The sequence below is a fragment of the Plecotus auritus genome (genome assembly GCF_963455305.1).
Source record: "Plecotus auritus genome assembly, chromosome: 3".
NCBI lineage: Eukaryota > Metazoa > Chordata > Mammalia > Chiroptera > Vespertilionidae > Plecotus > Plecotus auritus.
This window is the reverse complement of record NC_137772.1, coordinates 66,325,004-66,343,284: the sequence shown is the minus strand read 5'-3', so window position 1 is coordinate 66,343,284 and position 18,281 is coordinate 66,325,004. Positions and strand designations below refer to the sequence as shown.

The 18,281-nt window shown below is 40.8% G+C and overlaps 1 protein-coding gene across 1 annotated transcript in view; it reads left to right on the top strand.

Annotated features, from left to right (window-relative positions):
• PIBF1 (progesterone immunomodulatory binding factor 1) overlaps positions 1–17,215 on the top strand; it is a 231,915-nt gene extending 214,700 nt beyond the window's left edge. The window contains exons 17-18 of the mRNA XM_080659354.1: positions 5,493–5,666; positions 16,923–17,215. Of these exons, the coding sequence (XP_080515480.1) occupies positions 5,493–5,666; positions 16,923–16,973 (225 nt within the window). The 3' untranslated portion in view covers positions 16,974–17,215. The remainder of the gene's footprint in view (positions 1–5,492; positions 5,667–16,922) is intronic.
• The last annotated feature ends 1,066 nt before the right edge of the window (positions 17,216–18,281 follow it).

Below are 18,281 nucleotides of genomic sequence, written 5' to 3'. Positions count from 1 at the left end.
ACTTACAAAGTATTGTAATTAGTTTCTTCAGAAAGATTTGGGAAAGTAGTCTTTTCATAAAACAAGAAACAGTGGGAGACTCAAATGGTACTAGGCACTGTGGGTTCCAGCTAGTGGGGATGGAGTGGGGTGTTATATCTCAGGACCCAGCCCTGATGTACCACCACAGAGGTGTGGGTTGGGTTGGGCAACCTCCCTTTTGAGCAACCTCAGAGTTGGTTTAGTGGCTGTATCAAAGGTGGTATGGCCTTATGCTCACTCTGGCTTCAGGAGGTTTAGGCTTGGCTGGGATGCAGATTTGGGGGGAGAGGCTAGTGGTGATTTCCCCTTTTACAAATACTTGGGATTATAGAGAGTCTGCTTTACCCCAGAGGAGCCTCAAGTTCATGGAGATGCTGATCATATCTGTTGCTGCAGTCTTTTCATTCAACCCTATCTGGAGAAGTGCTCAGAGCCCTGGGTCAAGTCAGAAAAAGGCCTGCATTATCAGCCCCCAAAAGATAACCAAACAAGATTAAAACACAATTCATGTTTAAAAAAAAAAAAAAAAAAAAAAAAGGAAATCCTATGTAATAAAGAGGGAATATGCTAATTGACTGTCACACCCTCACAAAGCTGGCGGCACCCACAGCCAATAAGGAGGGAATATGCTAATTCACTGCCACACCCTCAAAGATGGTGGTGCCCACAGCCACAAGATGGTGGCGCCCAGTCCCCTCAGCCCCGCTGGGGCGGCAGGCACTCAGCACGGCCAGGCCTGCCCCCAAGGTGGGTCCAGCCACTCCGCGCGCCTGCCTCCAGAGTCCCCCAGGCGCCCAGGGCCAGCCCGAGGCACAGGCAAGCCTCAGATGGCGGCTGCCTAGCTGCCTGGGCCGGCCTGAGGCTCAGGTAACCAGGGCCAGCCAAGGCTTGCACTGCCAGCAGTGGCAGCAGCAGAGGTGTGATGGGGGTGTTGCCTTCTCCTGATCACCAGGTCGCCTCCCGCCCCTGAGGGCTCCTGGACTGTGAGAGGGGGCAGGCCGGGCTGAGGGACCCCCCCTCCAGTGCATGAATTTTCATGCACCGGGCCTTTAGTAAATAAATAATGAACAAATAGTGGGGGAAAAAATTTGTGATATTTTAAAAATTTGCTAAAATCATAAGATAAAATAAAAATCATGAAGTTATTGTATTAAGTAAAAATGCCAGTAGAAGGATATGAACAAAAGTCAGTGAATTCTCCCTAAGACTTAGAAAAGGTAAAAAGATGGAAGTCAAGGAATAGCTAAACAATATAGAAGATTTCAGAGAGAAAAATATACGTCAAAAGATACAGGAATCAGCTTGACATCAGAGTTCTCAGAAATTTGACTTTGGAACAGAGAAGTAATCCCATCCAAGTTCTGAAAGAAAGCACAATACTTTCTTCCACAGTACCCTCTCTTGAAAACATACTAGACTGTATGCCATCAAGTAACAAAAAGAGAGATGCACGAAATAATGGAACTTGCCAAGATGTGCAATAAAAATAAATTTCAGAATAACAACTGTGCATCGGTCTTAAAAACAGTCAGTCAAAATTGATTCCTGCAAACATTATGATTAAGAAGTTAGATATTCTTAGGTAATATTTTTTAAAGGGCATATATTGTTTTATCCATTAAGGGGGGAAAAGGCAGAACTCAAAGAAGAAAGGTGAATAACTATAAGAAAGTCAAGATTGAAATAGGAGCTAAAATAAATGGTATGATTTTGAGCCCCTATCTCTAAGAATATATCCAGAAAACACTTTAATCATAAAATATTAAAATAGTAGAACATTGGTACATGAATGAATAAAAAGACCATTGGAATAGAGTTTAAAAGTCCAGAAATAAACCATACACTTATGGATGTTTATTATATTGTAAAGTTAGCATCTCAAATCAATGAGGAAAAATTTGTCTATGCAGTACATAATGTTGTTATTATAGAATAGCCATGGGAAAAAAGATGTTCAATCCACCACACTTATCACCAGAGCCCAGGATAAACTTGAAACAGATCAAAGATCTAAATGTTTGAAAAATAAAAGAAAAAGAAACCATAAAAGTAACTTGAGGAAAATGAAAGAAGAACCATGGAGAAGGCTATAAAGTTGAAAACTGACATATTCAGCTACATCAGAATCAGAAAGTACATAGTAAAAAACAAAAAGTGTAAATAAAGTCAAATAAAAATTAATTGAAAAAAAGTGCCACTCATGTTACAAAGGGCTGATATCTCTAACATATAAAGAGCTCCTTGAAAAGTATAAGAAAATGACCAATCACCCAGTAGAAAAGGAAATATCCTTATATATATATGAAAAGCTGTTGAACCTCACCATAGAAGAAATGCAAAACAAACATACCCAAAAACTTATCAGATTGGCAAAAATCCAAAAAAGTAACACAAGCATACATTTTAGCAATTAGGAAACTAAAGCTCATTGAACCAGAGTAGATTGTCTGTATTTACACAATTAATAATAGAGTCAGGAATGGCTGTGTCTTTGACTTCTCACCTAGTACTAATACACTGAGTGGCCAGATTATGATCTCTGAACACATAATAATCTGGCCACTCAGTTTGTGTGTGTGTGCTAGATGGTTCTAAATAGAACTAATGACAGCCAGTATGTGTGTATATATATTTTAGAGGCCTGGTGCATGAATTCATGCATGGGTGGGGTCCAGCCAGCCTGGCCGGGGGAGGGGACATGGGCGGTTGGCCAGCCTGCCTGCTGGTCGAACTCATGGTTGAGGGGACAATTTGCATATTAGCCTTTTATTATATAGGATATATAGTATGTTCAGTAGATGATGGTATTTTGGATACTATTTTATCTATTTGATGTTAAAGTGGAATTTTCTGTTCTCAAATTTACCAATAATATGAAAGGGATCATCTATATGGTCAAACATAGTAAAACTGAACAAAATTATTTGACATTTTATTTTCCTACCCGTTGTATTACCCTAACAGGAATTTTACAGAAACTTGTTGCTTTTGAAATGTTTCTTACCTGGGTTTCACAAACCATACTAACACTGTTTAATACTATCAATGAACAAAAGTAGTGCCTTGAGCCTGGCTAGGGTGGCTCGGTGGTTCAGCGTAGACCCATGAACCAGGAGGTCAGGGTTCGATTCCTGGTCAGGGCACATGCCCAGGTTGTTGGCTTAATCCCCAGTGGGTGGCATGCGGAAGGTAGCCAATCGATGATTCTCTCTCATCATTAATGTTTACATCTCTCTCTTCCTCTCCCTTCCTCTCTGAAATCAATAAAAATATATTCAAAAAAAGCAGTGCTTTGACAGCACCCTACGTTTGGGTGATCCTCGTCTGGATAAAGACATTTGATTTCTCTTCTGTCTCCTACTTCAGGGATCATCTGTTTCCTATAACTGCTCCTGTACCAGCAGCAGAGGGAAGCCAAAGAGAAACAAAAAATGGTCTCCTCTGGGGCCAAACCCTTTGCCTAGTACACATGCAACTTCTTCCTTTTCTTCCTCCTCATGCTCCTTGTCTCCCCCCTCCCCCCTGCAAGTATGGTCCCCTTTACCTTATTTATCTATAGACTAGAGCAGGCGTCCTCAAACCACGGCCCGCGAGCCATATGCAGCCTGCCGAGGACATTTATCCGGCCCACCGGGTGCCGCTGCCTGTCCTGCTTAGCAGCCGATTCGTCCCAGGCCCGCAGTGCGCATAGGAATTTGTTCATAGATTTTTTTTAACTATAGTCCAGCCCTCCAACGGTCTGAGGGACAGTGAACTGGCCCCCTGTTTAAAAAGTTTGAGGACCCCTGGACTAGAGGTAGGTAGAGGGGGGAATCATTTTTTTTTCCTTTTTTTAAACCTTCATACCAAGATAAAAAAGTTATGGCCACTAAAGGGAGGTGGTTTCAGGTAGATGTGCTGAGAGACTGTCATCTCCCTTTCCCTTCTACTTCTTGTAGTAAATAGAACAGGGGCTGAAAGCTGCCATAATACCAGGAATGTTTAACATTAAATCATTGGTCATTTACTTCACTCTATGGGAGCATATAAATGAAATAACATACTCTTGAAAGCAAAAAGAACCTTCAAAAGGCTCAAATATTGGCCAAGTCTGAGATGTAGCCATTCTCATTTGCATTGGTCTAGCCAACCCCAGTACTGCAAAAGGGGAAAGAAGATTCCAGTGCCATTTCTTCCAACTCCTCACTTGGCCCTAAGATTTATTAAGCTCTGTGGCTTAAACTCAACAGCTCTGTTTTTAAATACCCACTCAAGCTAGATGGTTCTAAATAGAACTAATGACAGCCAGAAAGAAAAAAAGGCCTGTAGGAACTTGCTCTGACACAGAGCTGATGTCTATAAACAGATTAGTAAAAGGGAGCAGAACATCTTTCTATCACTGGAAGTTTGTGTCTTGGCATGAAGATGAAATAAACAGCCTCCCACTGTTCTACATATAATAAAGGAGAGTTTATTCTGTCCTCTGTCCATATGCTTGTGTTTGATTGAATCAATGTAGTGATTAATCATAAATATCCACTAAGTAATGTTAGGTGCTAGAAGTTCGACTATAGAGAAAAATAAAAGACAAAATAGACTTGGAAGAGGGAATGAGTGAAAATTTTTACCCGAGTTCCTTAACAAGTTCAGATAATAATTCTTAGTCCAAACAGCAACTGGATAAAGTTAACTCCATTTCTCATTTGTAAGACAATAGGGAATAACATGGTTACATTCTGAAGATGTTTTCAACTTATTATTTGAGCTGCTGATTAGTAAGCAAGAAAAAAAATTTGGACTCTTTTAATCCCTCCCATCTTCATATAAGATTTCAGAAGGAAATGGTATAGTTTACGAGTAGAAAAATTAAATGCCTAAATAATTTACTCAACAAACAAGTAGAAAAATTATAGTGGAATGTAACTATGCCAATGGTTTCCAAATTTGTCTGTCCTTAGAATCACCTAGAGATCTTTTAAAATGTTCAGTGCTGAGGTCGCTCCCCAACCCAATTATTTTACAATCTCTGGGAGTGAGACACAGGTTCAGTAGTTTTTGAAGCTCCACGGGTGACTCCAATGTGCAGAAAAACTTAGGAACCATTAGACTATGGGATGACATTTATTGTGTATCATACTAAAACTGTCTGTGACCATGTGTGTCATGTCTGTTATTGTTCATTAATATGTTATTTTATATAGTATAATTGCTTCAACTGTTTCTTCTAGTCCAAGAATAAAAATAAGTTTAATGTCAATCCTTATTATTCTACAAGAGGCCTGATGCATGAAATTCGTGCAAGAGTAGGCCTTCCTTCCCCCGGTTACCAGTGGCTTTCCTCTGACACCTGGGACCTGGGCTTCCCTCACAGCCCCAGCTTCGTCCGGAAGGTCGTCTGGAAGGACGTCCAGAAGGACAGGACGTCTGATCTAATTAGCATATTATGCCTTTATTATTACTTGCTGTTTTCTTCTATTTTCATATATCAACAGGAATTGGCAGCAATGAAGCAAATTCTCACTAATATGCGCAGTCAGCGTTCTGAGGACAGGTTACTTCTTACTAAAATGGAATCAAAAAATGTGAGAGAAAATCAAAAATCAAAGATTGTGAATGTGCCTAGAGAACATGAAGATAATATATTTATACCCAAACCAACACTCTTTGTAAGTACAAAAAGAAAAAACAACTTAAAATTTTAATCTCTGTTTTTCACTAAATACATTTTACTTAAATCTCTTTGCTTCTTATTCATATTGGTTTTAAACTAATTTTAGTAGTTTAATGAAAGGGCCTAGAAATATCTGTATACCCCGTATACATACTCAGAAAAGGGAAGCTTCAGTAAGATATTTATATATCCTATATTATAGCTGATAATTGGGTTTTATTTTTCTAGTTAATATGTTGGACTTGCCCAGAAATTAACCTTAATCTCTAATTTACCTCCTTAAGTCTCCAGGGACTAATTTATAGGGGAATCAGGAAGACATGTTTATAAATGTTTATTTTATATAAGAATTGCCCAGCCAGTGTGGGTCAGTGGTTGAGCGTTGACCTATGAACCAGGAGGTTAGAGTTCGATTCCCAGTCAGGGCACATGGCCCGGTTATGGGCTCCATCTCCAGTGTGGGACCTGCAAGAGGCAGCCGATCAATGATTCTCTCTCATCATTGATGTTTTTAATCTCTCTCTCTCCCTTACTCTCTAAAATTAATTTTTTTAAAAAAATACATATTTTTTAAAGAATAAAAGGGATGCAAAGTATCATCCATCCCCTTTTATTTTTAAAACAGTATAGTTTGCTCTGTTTCCTCATAAAGTATGAAATCAATCATATTAACATTAAATGAAATGCTTATATTAGGTAGAAATGTGTATGCACAGAAATTAGTTAAAGAATAAGAAATTAGAACAATTTGAAAGTGATGTTTTAACAAATAGTAGGAATAGCGATAGAAAGGCAATAGAATCAAAATAGGAGTAACATTATTAAATATTTCACTGTACTTCAACATGGTTTCCCATGCATGCTTTAATTTCTCAGAAGAAATATATTTACCATCTGAACAGAGACTTGAAACCAGATTTTAACTGCGATATTCTGATTCAGTGAGTCCTCAGAATCTTATTATTTTTAAACTCCCTAGATGATTATAATAATCAGTCAAGTATGGGAGCTTCTGATCTAAGCTCTTTCATTATACATTCAGATAATGCTACTCAAGATCAATGAGGTGATTACAGAGTTCAGCCTTTTAAAGTAAAAAAGAAGTGGCCAGCCACAGTGGCTCAATAATTGAGCATAGACCTATGAACCAAGAGGTCATGGTTCAATTCCTGGTCAGGGCATATGTCTGGGTTGCGGGCTTGATCCTTGTAGAGTGAGCATGTCAAACTCAAAGGCTAACATAGGCCAGTGGTCGGCAAACTGTGGCTCACGAGCCACATGTGGCTCTTTGGCCCCTTGAGTGTGGCTCTTCCACAAAATACCACGGCCTGGGCGAGTCTATTTTGAAAAAGTGGCGTTAAAAGAAGTTTAAGTTTAAAAAATTTGGCTCTTAGAAGAAATTTCAATCGTTGTACTGTTGATAATTGGCTCTGTTGACTAATGAGTTTGCTGATCACTGATTATAGGCCAATAAACAAGGTTTAAGTTTATGTGGGCTGAAAAAAAAAAGCTTCAATTTTCATAGAAACATAGGTTTATTTCGAGACATGCTGACTACAAAGGGCTGAAATAAATGAGTAATTGTTAACATAAAATAATAGAACGTTTTCATAAAAATTGATATTTTTTCTTAAACATTAACTTACCAGACACTGAAAAGCTACACAAATTAATAAGCATAATGCAAATATACCTATTTTTCTTGTTCTCCGAAAGCAACATATTTCCTGTTGCACACACCAAACAAGTCAGTCCAAGACTAATGATGTGGTAATCAGCTGCTAAAATATTCGCTGCCAGTATTAGTGGAGAGAAATGGTGTGCCTGAGAGTAAGGCACATAAGGGAAATGAATGCAACACGATTATAGTAATCAGTCGTTAACGAACATTGTAGTTCGTTATTAATAATCCTATATAATAAAAGCCTAATATGCTAAGTGTCCAGTCGTCCGGTCGGCTGTTCAACCAATCAAAGCATAACATGCTAATGATATCCTAAGGCCGCTCAACCGTTCACTATGACATGCACTGACCACCAGGGGGCAGATGCTCTGACTGGTAGGTTAGCTTGCTGCTGGGGTCAGGCTGATCAGGACTGAGTGAGATGGGCTGGACATGCCCTGGAATCCTCCCTTGGTCCCTCCCTGGCTGGCCAACCTCCCGCTCCCTCCCCAGCCCTGATTGTGCACCAGTGGGGTCCTTTTGCCTGGCCTGCACCTTCTCGCAATCCGGGACCCCTCAGGGGATGTTGGAGAGCTGGTTTCAGCCCTATCCTGCAGGCCAGGCCGAGGGACCCCACTGGTGCACAAATACCTGCACTGGGCCTCTAGTATAACAGGATATTGTAAAAATTAAGTTATGAAATTTTTATTAAAACGTTTCTTACCATTATCTTGGCTGGGCTGCAAAAATACTCATTGTGGGCCACATGTGGCCCATGGGCCTCGAGTTTGACATGTTTGCTTTAGGGGGCATGCAGGAGGCAGCAAATCAATGATTCTCTCTCAACATTGATGTTTCTATCTCTTCCTCTCTGAAATCAATAAAAACGCTTTTTAATTAAAATTTTAAAAAGTAGCAGAGTTACAATCTAGAGTAAATAAGGGTAACTGTTGTGAGAATCTATATGGCAATAATGGGAGACCAAGCTGACAGGATGGAGGAAGCAGGAAGCCTCAGTTTACCAGCCTGGATACAAGGCAGCCTGGATATGAATTTCTGCAGCTGAGTCTGTGGATCTTCTCCTCTGGTGGTACATCAGCTTCTCTTTGCTTCTCTCTCAGTTTCTAGTTATTCGTATTTTCCACTTCCTCATTAACTTGCTCACAGCTCCTTCTCCTGAGATGTTTCTGTGTACCTTCCCACATCTACTCTCTTAAAACCTAGTCCTCCCTGTATTTTCCTGGAGCAAGAATCTAATTGGCACAGCTCATCCTTGTTGGGTGATACCCTTTGTGGCAAGACTTGTGACGGGTATTAGCCAGCCTACTGAATGGCTGCCATTATAGTGAGCAGGGGTCACATGGCACCAAATAAAGCTGCCCAGGGCTGTTTATTCAGAAGGATCATTGCCAGGCAAGTTTTTCTTAGAAAGTTGGCTGGGATTATGACAGACACTCTGATGTGTCCCTTATATTACAATCTACAGTAAGAAAGCAGACAGACCACATAGATGTTAATGGGAAACATAGGGTCGGATGAAAACCACAAGATACGGCCAGAGACCTAAAGCCTGTCACCCTCTGGGATCTGCTTTGCTGACCCTTCTCTGTTTTAAGCAGTGAACTATTATTCCTTCTGACCCTGACCTCCCACATTTCTGACTTTAGCTTTGTAACTTGATTATGATATCCTGAAATCCTGACTCTAACCGGTACATAAGTAGTAGTAAGATTCCACCAGTACCTCAAGATAAGGTTATGCAGTGAGAATGAAATGAAGAAGATTCAAAATATAAAGTATTAATTGGGTAGTTTTTATTTCCTTCTTTGTGCTTATCTATTTTTCTACAATAAACTTTTCTTTTATAAGAGAAAAAGTTTTAAAAGAGGTATGAATTCAGCTATGTCCTTATGAAAACTGAGAGAAAATACTGTCAAATCAAGACTATGTGGTGATAATGCAAAATTAGCCCAGCCAGTATGGCCCAGCGATTGTGCGTCAACCCAGAAACCAAGAGGTCACAGGTTCGATTCCCCAATCAGGGCACATGCCCGGGTTGCCGGCTCAATCCCCAGTAGGGGGCGTGCAGGAGGCAGCTGATCATTGATTCTCTCTCAGCATTGATGTTTCCATCTCTCCTATCCCTCTCCCTTCCCTCTCTAAAAAAATAACTGAAGAGGAATAACAAAATTTGTTACATGAAGTGTCAGCTTATGGGTGTGAAAGATAAATAATCTTTTTAACATGCTAATATAAAAGAAACACTAGTGTTTAAATAGGTTAAAGAGTGGAGTTACCAAAATAAAAACCAGTTAATTGTGTACATGAATTGATTTATTATGCCCAATTGATTAAACAGTCATCTATTCGGAGTCCGCAAATTTTTCTTTAAAGATCTAGACGGTAACTATTTAGGCTTGTAGCTACATACAATCTCTGTTGCATATCCTGTTTGTTTCTTTGTTTTTTGTTGTTGTTTTTTTAAATGTCAAATCCATTCTTAGCAGGCAATCCCAACACAGACAGACCAGGGGCCATAATTTGCCAATCAGTGATCTCACTTACGCTCCTTGCTCAGTACTAATCAAGAGCTGGTAAAGGCTCAGAAGCTTCCAGTATCTGAAACTTAGGATAGATAGTACCTTACTGATAAAAATATCTGGAAATGAGGGATATACATCTCATGAGAATAAGAAATCATCTTTCCAGAATCACTGTTATCTGCATTGGAATATATTTGAATTTAGTAGTGATTAAACATAGATACTGATGTAAATGAGAAACCACTGTGACATAGTCTATTAACAGGTCACCTGAATTTCAGGCAGTCATATGACTGAAGGCAGAAGTTTACCTAGAAAGATTGAACAGATGAATGAACTTTAATTCATACAACAGACTATACTACTTCCCTGTTTTACTGGTTGTTGTCACTACCACTGAATAATCCCAGTGTTACTGAAAATGGTAAATCCTGCCTGCCATGCAGGGTGGTGGTTGTCCGATTATTGGAACCGTATTGTTGTGTTACTGTAAAGGCATTTTCTTTCATATTATGTAGGGGAAACTCTTAAATGTAGACTCTCATGAGACTTTATGTCCAAACTTAAATAGAACTGAGAGGCTTCTGTGATAGCAGACCAAAACAGCATTCATTCATTTATTTATTCAAAAAATGTTTATCGAGCACCTCCTTTGTGCCAAGCACTGTTCTGGGCATTAAGGATATAAAGATTTCTGCCACATTCTCACATTTTAAGGCTAAGAATTACTGAATATTCAAAAATGTAATTGTATTCAGTGTCAAAATTATGGATAATATAGGGATCTGCCACTAAATACTTCATTATTGTATATCATCTATACATATAAAGAGGTAATTTGCTAATTGTCCATTATGGTGTCCCAGTAACGACCAATTTGCATATAGACAGACCAGCAGGAGGCTGCGCGTGCAGCAGCGGGCGGGCGGCTGGAGGCTGGAGCCAAGTTCCCAGGGGTCTGAGGAGAGTGCCTGACAGGAGCCTGGACTGCAAAAAAGGAAGAGGAAGCAGCCACGGGGAGCTCTTCCAATCCCCCTGCATGGACACCCTACCCCACCCCCCCACCCCCCCCACCCCCGGGGGACAGGGAGGCTGACCAGACGGGGAGAAGACCCAGCCTTGTGGGTAGCTGCAGCCCGCACCTCCGACTCCCGATCTCTTCCCCCACCATCCCCGCCAGGGCCGCCCACAACAATAGCCAGGGACCACTTGTCAGCACCCCTGAGGCACCTGGGGCCAGGCATGCCTCTCATCCCTACAACTCCAGTCCCGGGTGGAGGCAGGCCTGAGCGGCCCCCCAGAGTCAGACCCTTCCCCGCTCCCCTCCCCCCGACACACAGCAGCAGTACCTTCTCCACAGTGGGACCGTGCCACACCTCACTGGGGGCGCGGCTAAACCCACCCTCCTAACCCACCTGGCTCCGCCCTGGCCCGGCCCCCACCCCGCTCCAGGAGATTGGAGCCCCACTGTGAGCAGGTACAGCTGCGAATCAGCCATGTAGAATGGAGTCAAGCGGGAAGGTTTGACAGTTACTCCCCCTTCGGCCTCACCGCCCCCATTGCTCCCCCCTAATGCCCTGCCCCCCCCCCCCCCCGCGCCCCCCGCCGGCGCCTCTAGGGACCACCAACGCCACAGGACTGCTGGCCGGAGCCTGCCCCTCCGAGGCCTGTGGAACCCTCTGCAAAGCTTCCATAGCTACAGTCCCAGGAACAATCATGCCCTCCTCCCCTAATCAGCACCTACTACCTGCAAAGGTACCCTTGAGCTTAAGAATAACAATCCCTTCCTGTTTAGACATCACTAAATTGATGAAACAGTTCCAGGTTTATTAGCTCAGAACCTCCTCATGACAACCCAGTGAGGTAGGCAAAGAAGAGATTACAGTTCCCATGGTATATGTGTATGTATTCAGAAATGAAGCTCAGAGAGGAAAAGTGTCAAGCCCACTGACTGGTTCCCAAGGTGCTGCACACGCCCCACAGCTGGCGGGGGCGGGGGATTGGTTTTAAGTGGGGGCAATTCGAGAATGAGTTAACAGTGAATTTTTTGCATTTCTTATGGTTCTAGGGGGCCTCATCTACAGCGTACCCTATCTAATAAAAGAGTAATATGCAAATGACTGAATGGTGGAATGAGCGGTTACTATGATGCACACTGACCACCAGGGGGGCAGACACTCAACGCAGGAGCTGCCCCCTGGTGGTCAGTGTGCTCCCACAGGGGGAGCGCCGCTCAGCCAGAAGCCGGGCTCACAGCTGGTGAGCACAGCGGCAGTGGTGGGAGCCTCTCCTGCCTCTGTGGCAATGCTAAGGATGTCTGACTGATGGCTTAGGCCCACTAAGCCATCAGTCTGACATCCCCCCAGGGCTCCCAGACTGCGAGAGGGCACAGGCCAGGCTGAGGGACCCCCACCCCAAGTGCACGAATTTCGTGCACTGGGCCTCTAGTTAATATATAAAGCATTTAGATTTTAAAATGACAATAAAGCCCTGACCGGTTTGGCTCAGTGGATAGAGCGTCGGCCTGCGGACTGAAAGGTCCCAGGTTCGATTCCCGTCAAGGGCATGTACCTTTGGTTGCGGGCACATCCCCAGTGGGGGGTGTGCAAGAGGCAGCTGATCCATGTTTCTCTCTCATTAATGTTTCTCTCTCATTGATGTTCCTCTCTCATCGATGTTTCTAACTCTCTGTCCCTCTCCCTTCCTCTCTGTAAAAAATCAATAAAATATATATTTTAAAATGACAATAAAAATAAATCTACTGATTTAACTAACATTTATTGAACAATATTTTATGACTTTAAGGAATACACAGTTTATTGAGTTACTGATTCAAATAAACAATTGTAAGAATGATATAACAAGTTAAGTATCGAAGGCTTTAAGTTCTTAAAAGGAACACCAAAAGAAGCCTGGATGTATCAGGGCAAGCTTCTTAGAGGAGGTGATTTTTGAGCTGAGTCCTGAAAAACAAATAGGAATGAGCTCTTCAGGCAGAGAGAACATCAAGTGGGAAATACTGTTCATAGTTAGCACTTACTAGGGACTAGTGCTTTTTACATACATTGTCTATTTTATTCCCTCAGCACCCTCTGATGTAGGTTACTGTATCAGATAAGGTCCTTGTACCAAATAGATGTCACATTCTGAAGGGACTGTTTACAAGCATGTGGAAACCAAGTGATGAGGAACATTTCAGGACTAGTAGCTGACGCTTTTGTCACTCCTAGGTCTCAAGGCGCAGGGAGAGGGATCGGAGCCTTCTTATGGAAACTTTGGTCTCCTATAGAAGAATTTAGCCACTACCAAACCGCAGCCAGGCAAAGAAGGAGCTCGGGAATAAATATCACAATTTCTTTCTCCTCCCACCTACAAGCCCATTGACTAAACCTACTTCAGAAAGTAGAAGACACCACTGACAGCTTCCCGGGCACAGAGCGGGTGGACAAGGATGGAGAATAGATCTGAGGGTACCCAGAATATCCAGCACAGTTGTTTTTTATTATCTCCATTCTAGAGGCCTGATGCACGGAACTCATGCAAGAGTAGGCCTTCCTTCCCTCAGCTGCCGGCACCGGCTTCCCTCTGGCACCCGGAACCGGGTTTCCCTCACAGCCCCAGCTTCATCTGGAAGGTAGTCCAGAAGAACATCTGGTCTAATTAGCATATTATGCTTTTATTATTATAGATTACACAAGAGATAACTGAGAAGTCATCAACTTTCCCAGGTTTGCAAATGAATGGATGAAGCCTGTTTCATCCCAGAACTTGTTCTTTAACCACTGTGCTGAACTGTGCTCAAGCCACAAACATCAAAGGAAGTGTGGCATTGGGGTACCTACTGGGGCCAGACACTTTCCTGAGTGCTAAGATAAAGATGAAACAAAATAAACACTAACTTTTTAAAGGTTAAGCATCAATATCCAGGAATTGCTTTTCACTGCTAGTTCAGTGGCTTAAGCAAATTGTTCAGTCTCTCGGATAAGCATTAAAGGCCTAATATTTGGCCCTTTGGAGTCATCAGGGAACTAAGTTACTTCTGCCTTTCTCTTCAGCCATCCTTGGTATCTGGCTTCTGTCCTCACATTCACAATATGCTTGCTGTAGCCTCAGCCATCACATCTGCATTGTAAGCAGGAAGCAGAAATGGGGAATATACCATCTCCCTCCTAAAAGCGTTTCCATAAGTTCTAACCAACATCTACTCACATCCTATTGGCCAGAACTTAGTCACATGATGCGCTCTGACCACCGGGGGCAGACACTCAACGCAGGAGCTGCCCCCTTGGTAGTCAGTGTGCTCCCATACTTAGTAGCAAAGGAGGTTGATTAATGTAGTTTTTACCTGGGTGAGCCCTTTACTCTCATAATAAAATTAGAGTTCTCTTATTAAGAAGGGGAAAGTAGATATAGGCCAGGCAGCCAGCAGGTTTTGTCACAAGGTCTTAATTCATTTTTATATCCCCATCACCTAAAACAAGGAACTGGCACATAGTAGGTGCTCAATGAAGTGCTATTAAGCTAATCTCAACTACAAATAATTTAATTTATGTAGGAGAGTGACAGGAGACAAGATTAGAGAAGTAAGTATGGGCCAGATGCTAAGGGCCCTGTATTCTAAATTGAAGTACTTAGAACATGACAGTGAAAGTGAGGTGCCCCGAAGTAACCTAGGGATAGGAGCATGCGTTAGCCTGTGGGAGCAGGCTATAAAATTAATTACAGATCGGAAAAGTCCATTTAGGAAGTAGAAAAGCAGTTAATCCTCAGGACACAGGTACACTTGTGGCAAATCTACTTCATTAACACATCTGAAGAAAGAATGTACTGGAGGGAAAGGGATGGAGGGAGGGTGGTCTGCAAGGGACCAACACAGATAAAAGGAATCAGAACTGTCTGCCATTGAATTCTTGTACTGCCCTTTTGGAGTCTTAAGGTTCCTTTTCAATGTCAAAAGTTTTATTTAGCTTCTTCCCAAACACACATAGTAGTAATAATACTTGTAGTATCAGTTGACTGAGAAAGTGGAAATGTACAAATTCTATACCCTTTGCTGTAAGCTGGACGATCTGTAACTTGGTGTGTAGAAGTGGCTTTTAGAATTTTTTTTTGTCCAGGAGCCACAGTTAAGAAAACCATTTTACATCATGACTTAGTGAAGATCACAGTTTATCAGAGCACAACTTAACCCCTACAATGGCAAGATACTCTGATATTTTGTATTCCAGTCTGTGTGATTTTTTTTCTTTCTCAAATCTGGTCTTAAATTTATTTCCTTACCCATGGATTGAAAAGCTACAGTTTTCTTTCCTTCCAGTTTTATTGAGATATAATTCAAGAGACCTACAATTTCACAAACACTGGTTCTTCTGTGACTGTGATTGTGAGAATCTTAGATTTGCAGCTGACTCACCTTTCTTCAGTCACCCAAACCTCTCAATCTGATTATAAGACAAGTACGCAACTTCCCAATTTTACTGTGATTTGTCTTTATGATCTGTGACTTAGCTTAAAATTTTTTTAAATAAGACTGGCAAAAGTAACAGGCATTCCTGGCCAAAGGACAATTACATTTCTCATCACGTTAATAAACTAGCATTCAGCTCAGCCACCTTTGAATTTTCTTGGTAGACAGCACCTGGCCTTTCCCTATCATGGAAATTTCTTTCTCCTTTAATACTAAGGACTTTGGACTTTTCTTTCCAGAAAGAACTCTAAAGTGTTTTAATGCAGTTTTGCATTTTAGAAAGATAAGCTTGGACCGATCGTGGACTATGAGTTGAACAGAATAGAAGAGAAAGCCAAATCAGAGTTAGGAAACTCTGGCAGGAATTAAGCCAGAAATGATAGGAGCCCAAGGTAAGCCAATGGGGTCAAGATAGGAACAGAATGACTTTAAAAGATACTCAGTAAAAGGTAGGGACTATTTAAAATAGATGTAGCAAGTGAAAAGAAGGAATAATCTAAGATGAAGAAAAGAACATTTCTGGTTGAAGTGACTGAGCAAAGTATAGTACCTTTTACCAAGAAAGAGAATATGGATGATTGGGGGTTCGTTTTGACATACTGAATTTTAGTTGCCTGTGGGGAACACCATGTAAAAGCATTTGTAGCTCAGGTTAGAGATACGGTATAAAGGTGGCAATGCGGGAAGGAGGGGAGGTATTTGGTGGTAACTGAAGCTGGCTTATTTGGTGGTCATTGAAGCTGGCCAAGGGCATGGATAGGTCAAGAGGAGCTGACCACTGATGTCACTTCCAACATTTTATGTATCAACTATGGCATATAAAATTATGAAAAACATAAACTTATAAGTATCATACTTATCTATGTGCCTATATACATATATGTATATAGATATTTAGGAATGTAGTCCTTTATAATTTTAAACAGAAGGAAGTGGAAAAGCATTAAGCTTCATATTTAACATATTGTCATCTATAAAATAGGCTGCTTTGACTGCCTATGTAGGGCCCTATATAAGGAGTTCTGAGTACTTTGTTCTGTAAGTCTACCTCCCTTGCCTTTTTGTTACTACTCTGTACAGCCAAGCTCTTTGTACACTGAAATGATTGAGCAGTGAACCCAAGAACTGTGGTAAATACTTAGCAATTCAGGAGATCCAAAGCACAGTGATTTGGATCTAGTCATTATTTAATAAATATTTATTGAGTGAATGAATGTCCATATATAGATAGATGAGACTGACAAAAAAGAAGCTGTGTCCTTGATTTTTTTTTTATAATTCTCTTTGAAAATAGAAACAATTCATATGATACTCACTTCTGTAAAATATGTTAAATACAGGCTTTGAGCCAGAAAACACAGATGTGTATTTTTTCTACAGACATACCAGGTGGGAGATTATTTCTCACAAAACATAAAACCTTTGTCCCTAAAGTATCTTTCTGAATTAGGAAAAGTGATTATTTACTGTAATCTTACATAAGAAGCCCCAATGTATATTGGTTCTTAGTTCTATGAATTGCCTTTCTTATCCTCCTAGTAAGCATTTTACTTAATTTTCTCTCTTTCTTTTTAACAGACCAAAAAGGAAGCACCTGAGTGGTCTAAGAAACAAAAGATGAAGACCTAGTGTTTTGAATGGACTTGCTATATCCCTATTTACTCCTGAAGTTCTTTTTCCGATGAACAAGAAGTTTATCTTAATCATGTGCTTGGCATTTTTAAAATAATTAATATAAAATTTATTTTCACCGAATGTTAAATTAACAGATTTCAACATAATAATCAATATGTATAAAATGCAAACAATCGTATACTTTCATATTTGGTTTTATCTATTTTGTTACAAAATAAATATACTATAGACTGATTAAAATTTGTACCTTTCATCATTTTTAAGGTTTTTTAATTGTGTGGCTTTTAAATATACAGCTGTTATATTGGTGAATATATTTTCTAACAGTATAAATTTCAAGTTTAAATATCATAACACAAATACCAAAACACCTTCCATTTTTTTAAGTTAAGTATTACTTATGAAATCTATTGGAAAGCACTTCAAGTGCTCAGTAATGGTGGTCAGATATCATTTATTTGATATTATATTAACCAATAAAATCTGGTAGAAACTTTGTTATTTCCCCTGTCCAGGTCAGGTAGCTCAGCTGGTTAGAGCATGTCCCAATACACCAAGGTTGCGATTCGATCTCCAGTCAGGGCACATACAGAATCAACCAATGAATGCACAAATAAATGGAACAAAAAAAAAATCAATGTTTTGCCCTAACCAGTTTGGCTCAGTGGATAGAGCCTGGGCCTGCGGACTCAAGGGTCCCAGGTTCGATTCTGGTCAAGGGCATGTTCCTTGGTTGCCGGGCACATCCTCAGTAGGGGGTGTGCAGGAGGCAGATCGATGTTTCTAACTCTCTATTCTTCTCCCTCTCTGTAAAAAATCAATAAAATACATATTTTTTTAATCAATGTTTCTCTCTCTGTCTTGCTCCCTCTCTTCCTCTAAAATCAATTTAAAAAATGTTTTAAAGAAAGAAAAAGTTTGTTATTTCATTGGTCAAATAAAAATTCAGTGGAAAGGTCCTGGCTGGGTGGCTCAGTTGCTTAAACCATTGTCCGTAGACCAAAGGTTGTGGGTTTGATTCCCAGTCAGGGCACATATCTAGGTTGCAGGTTAGATCCCCAGATGAGGCACAGACGGAAGGCAACCAATTGATGTTTCTCTCTCACATCTCAGTATGATTTTCTCTCTTGTCATAAAACATGCTCCATTTCTCATCCAAGAGATACAATTTAAAGGAAAAGAGGGTTAGAAGAAGAGGGAGAGATATTTATCAGGTTTTTTTCAATTACTACTGACATAATGGCTGGATAATTCTTTATTCAGGTGGGAATGGGGGTCAGTCCTTTGAATTGTGGGATATGT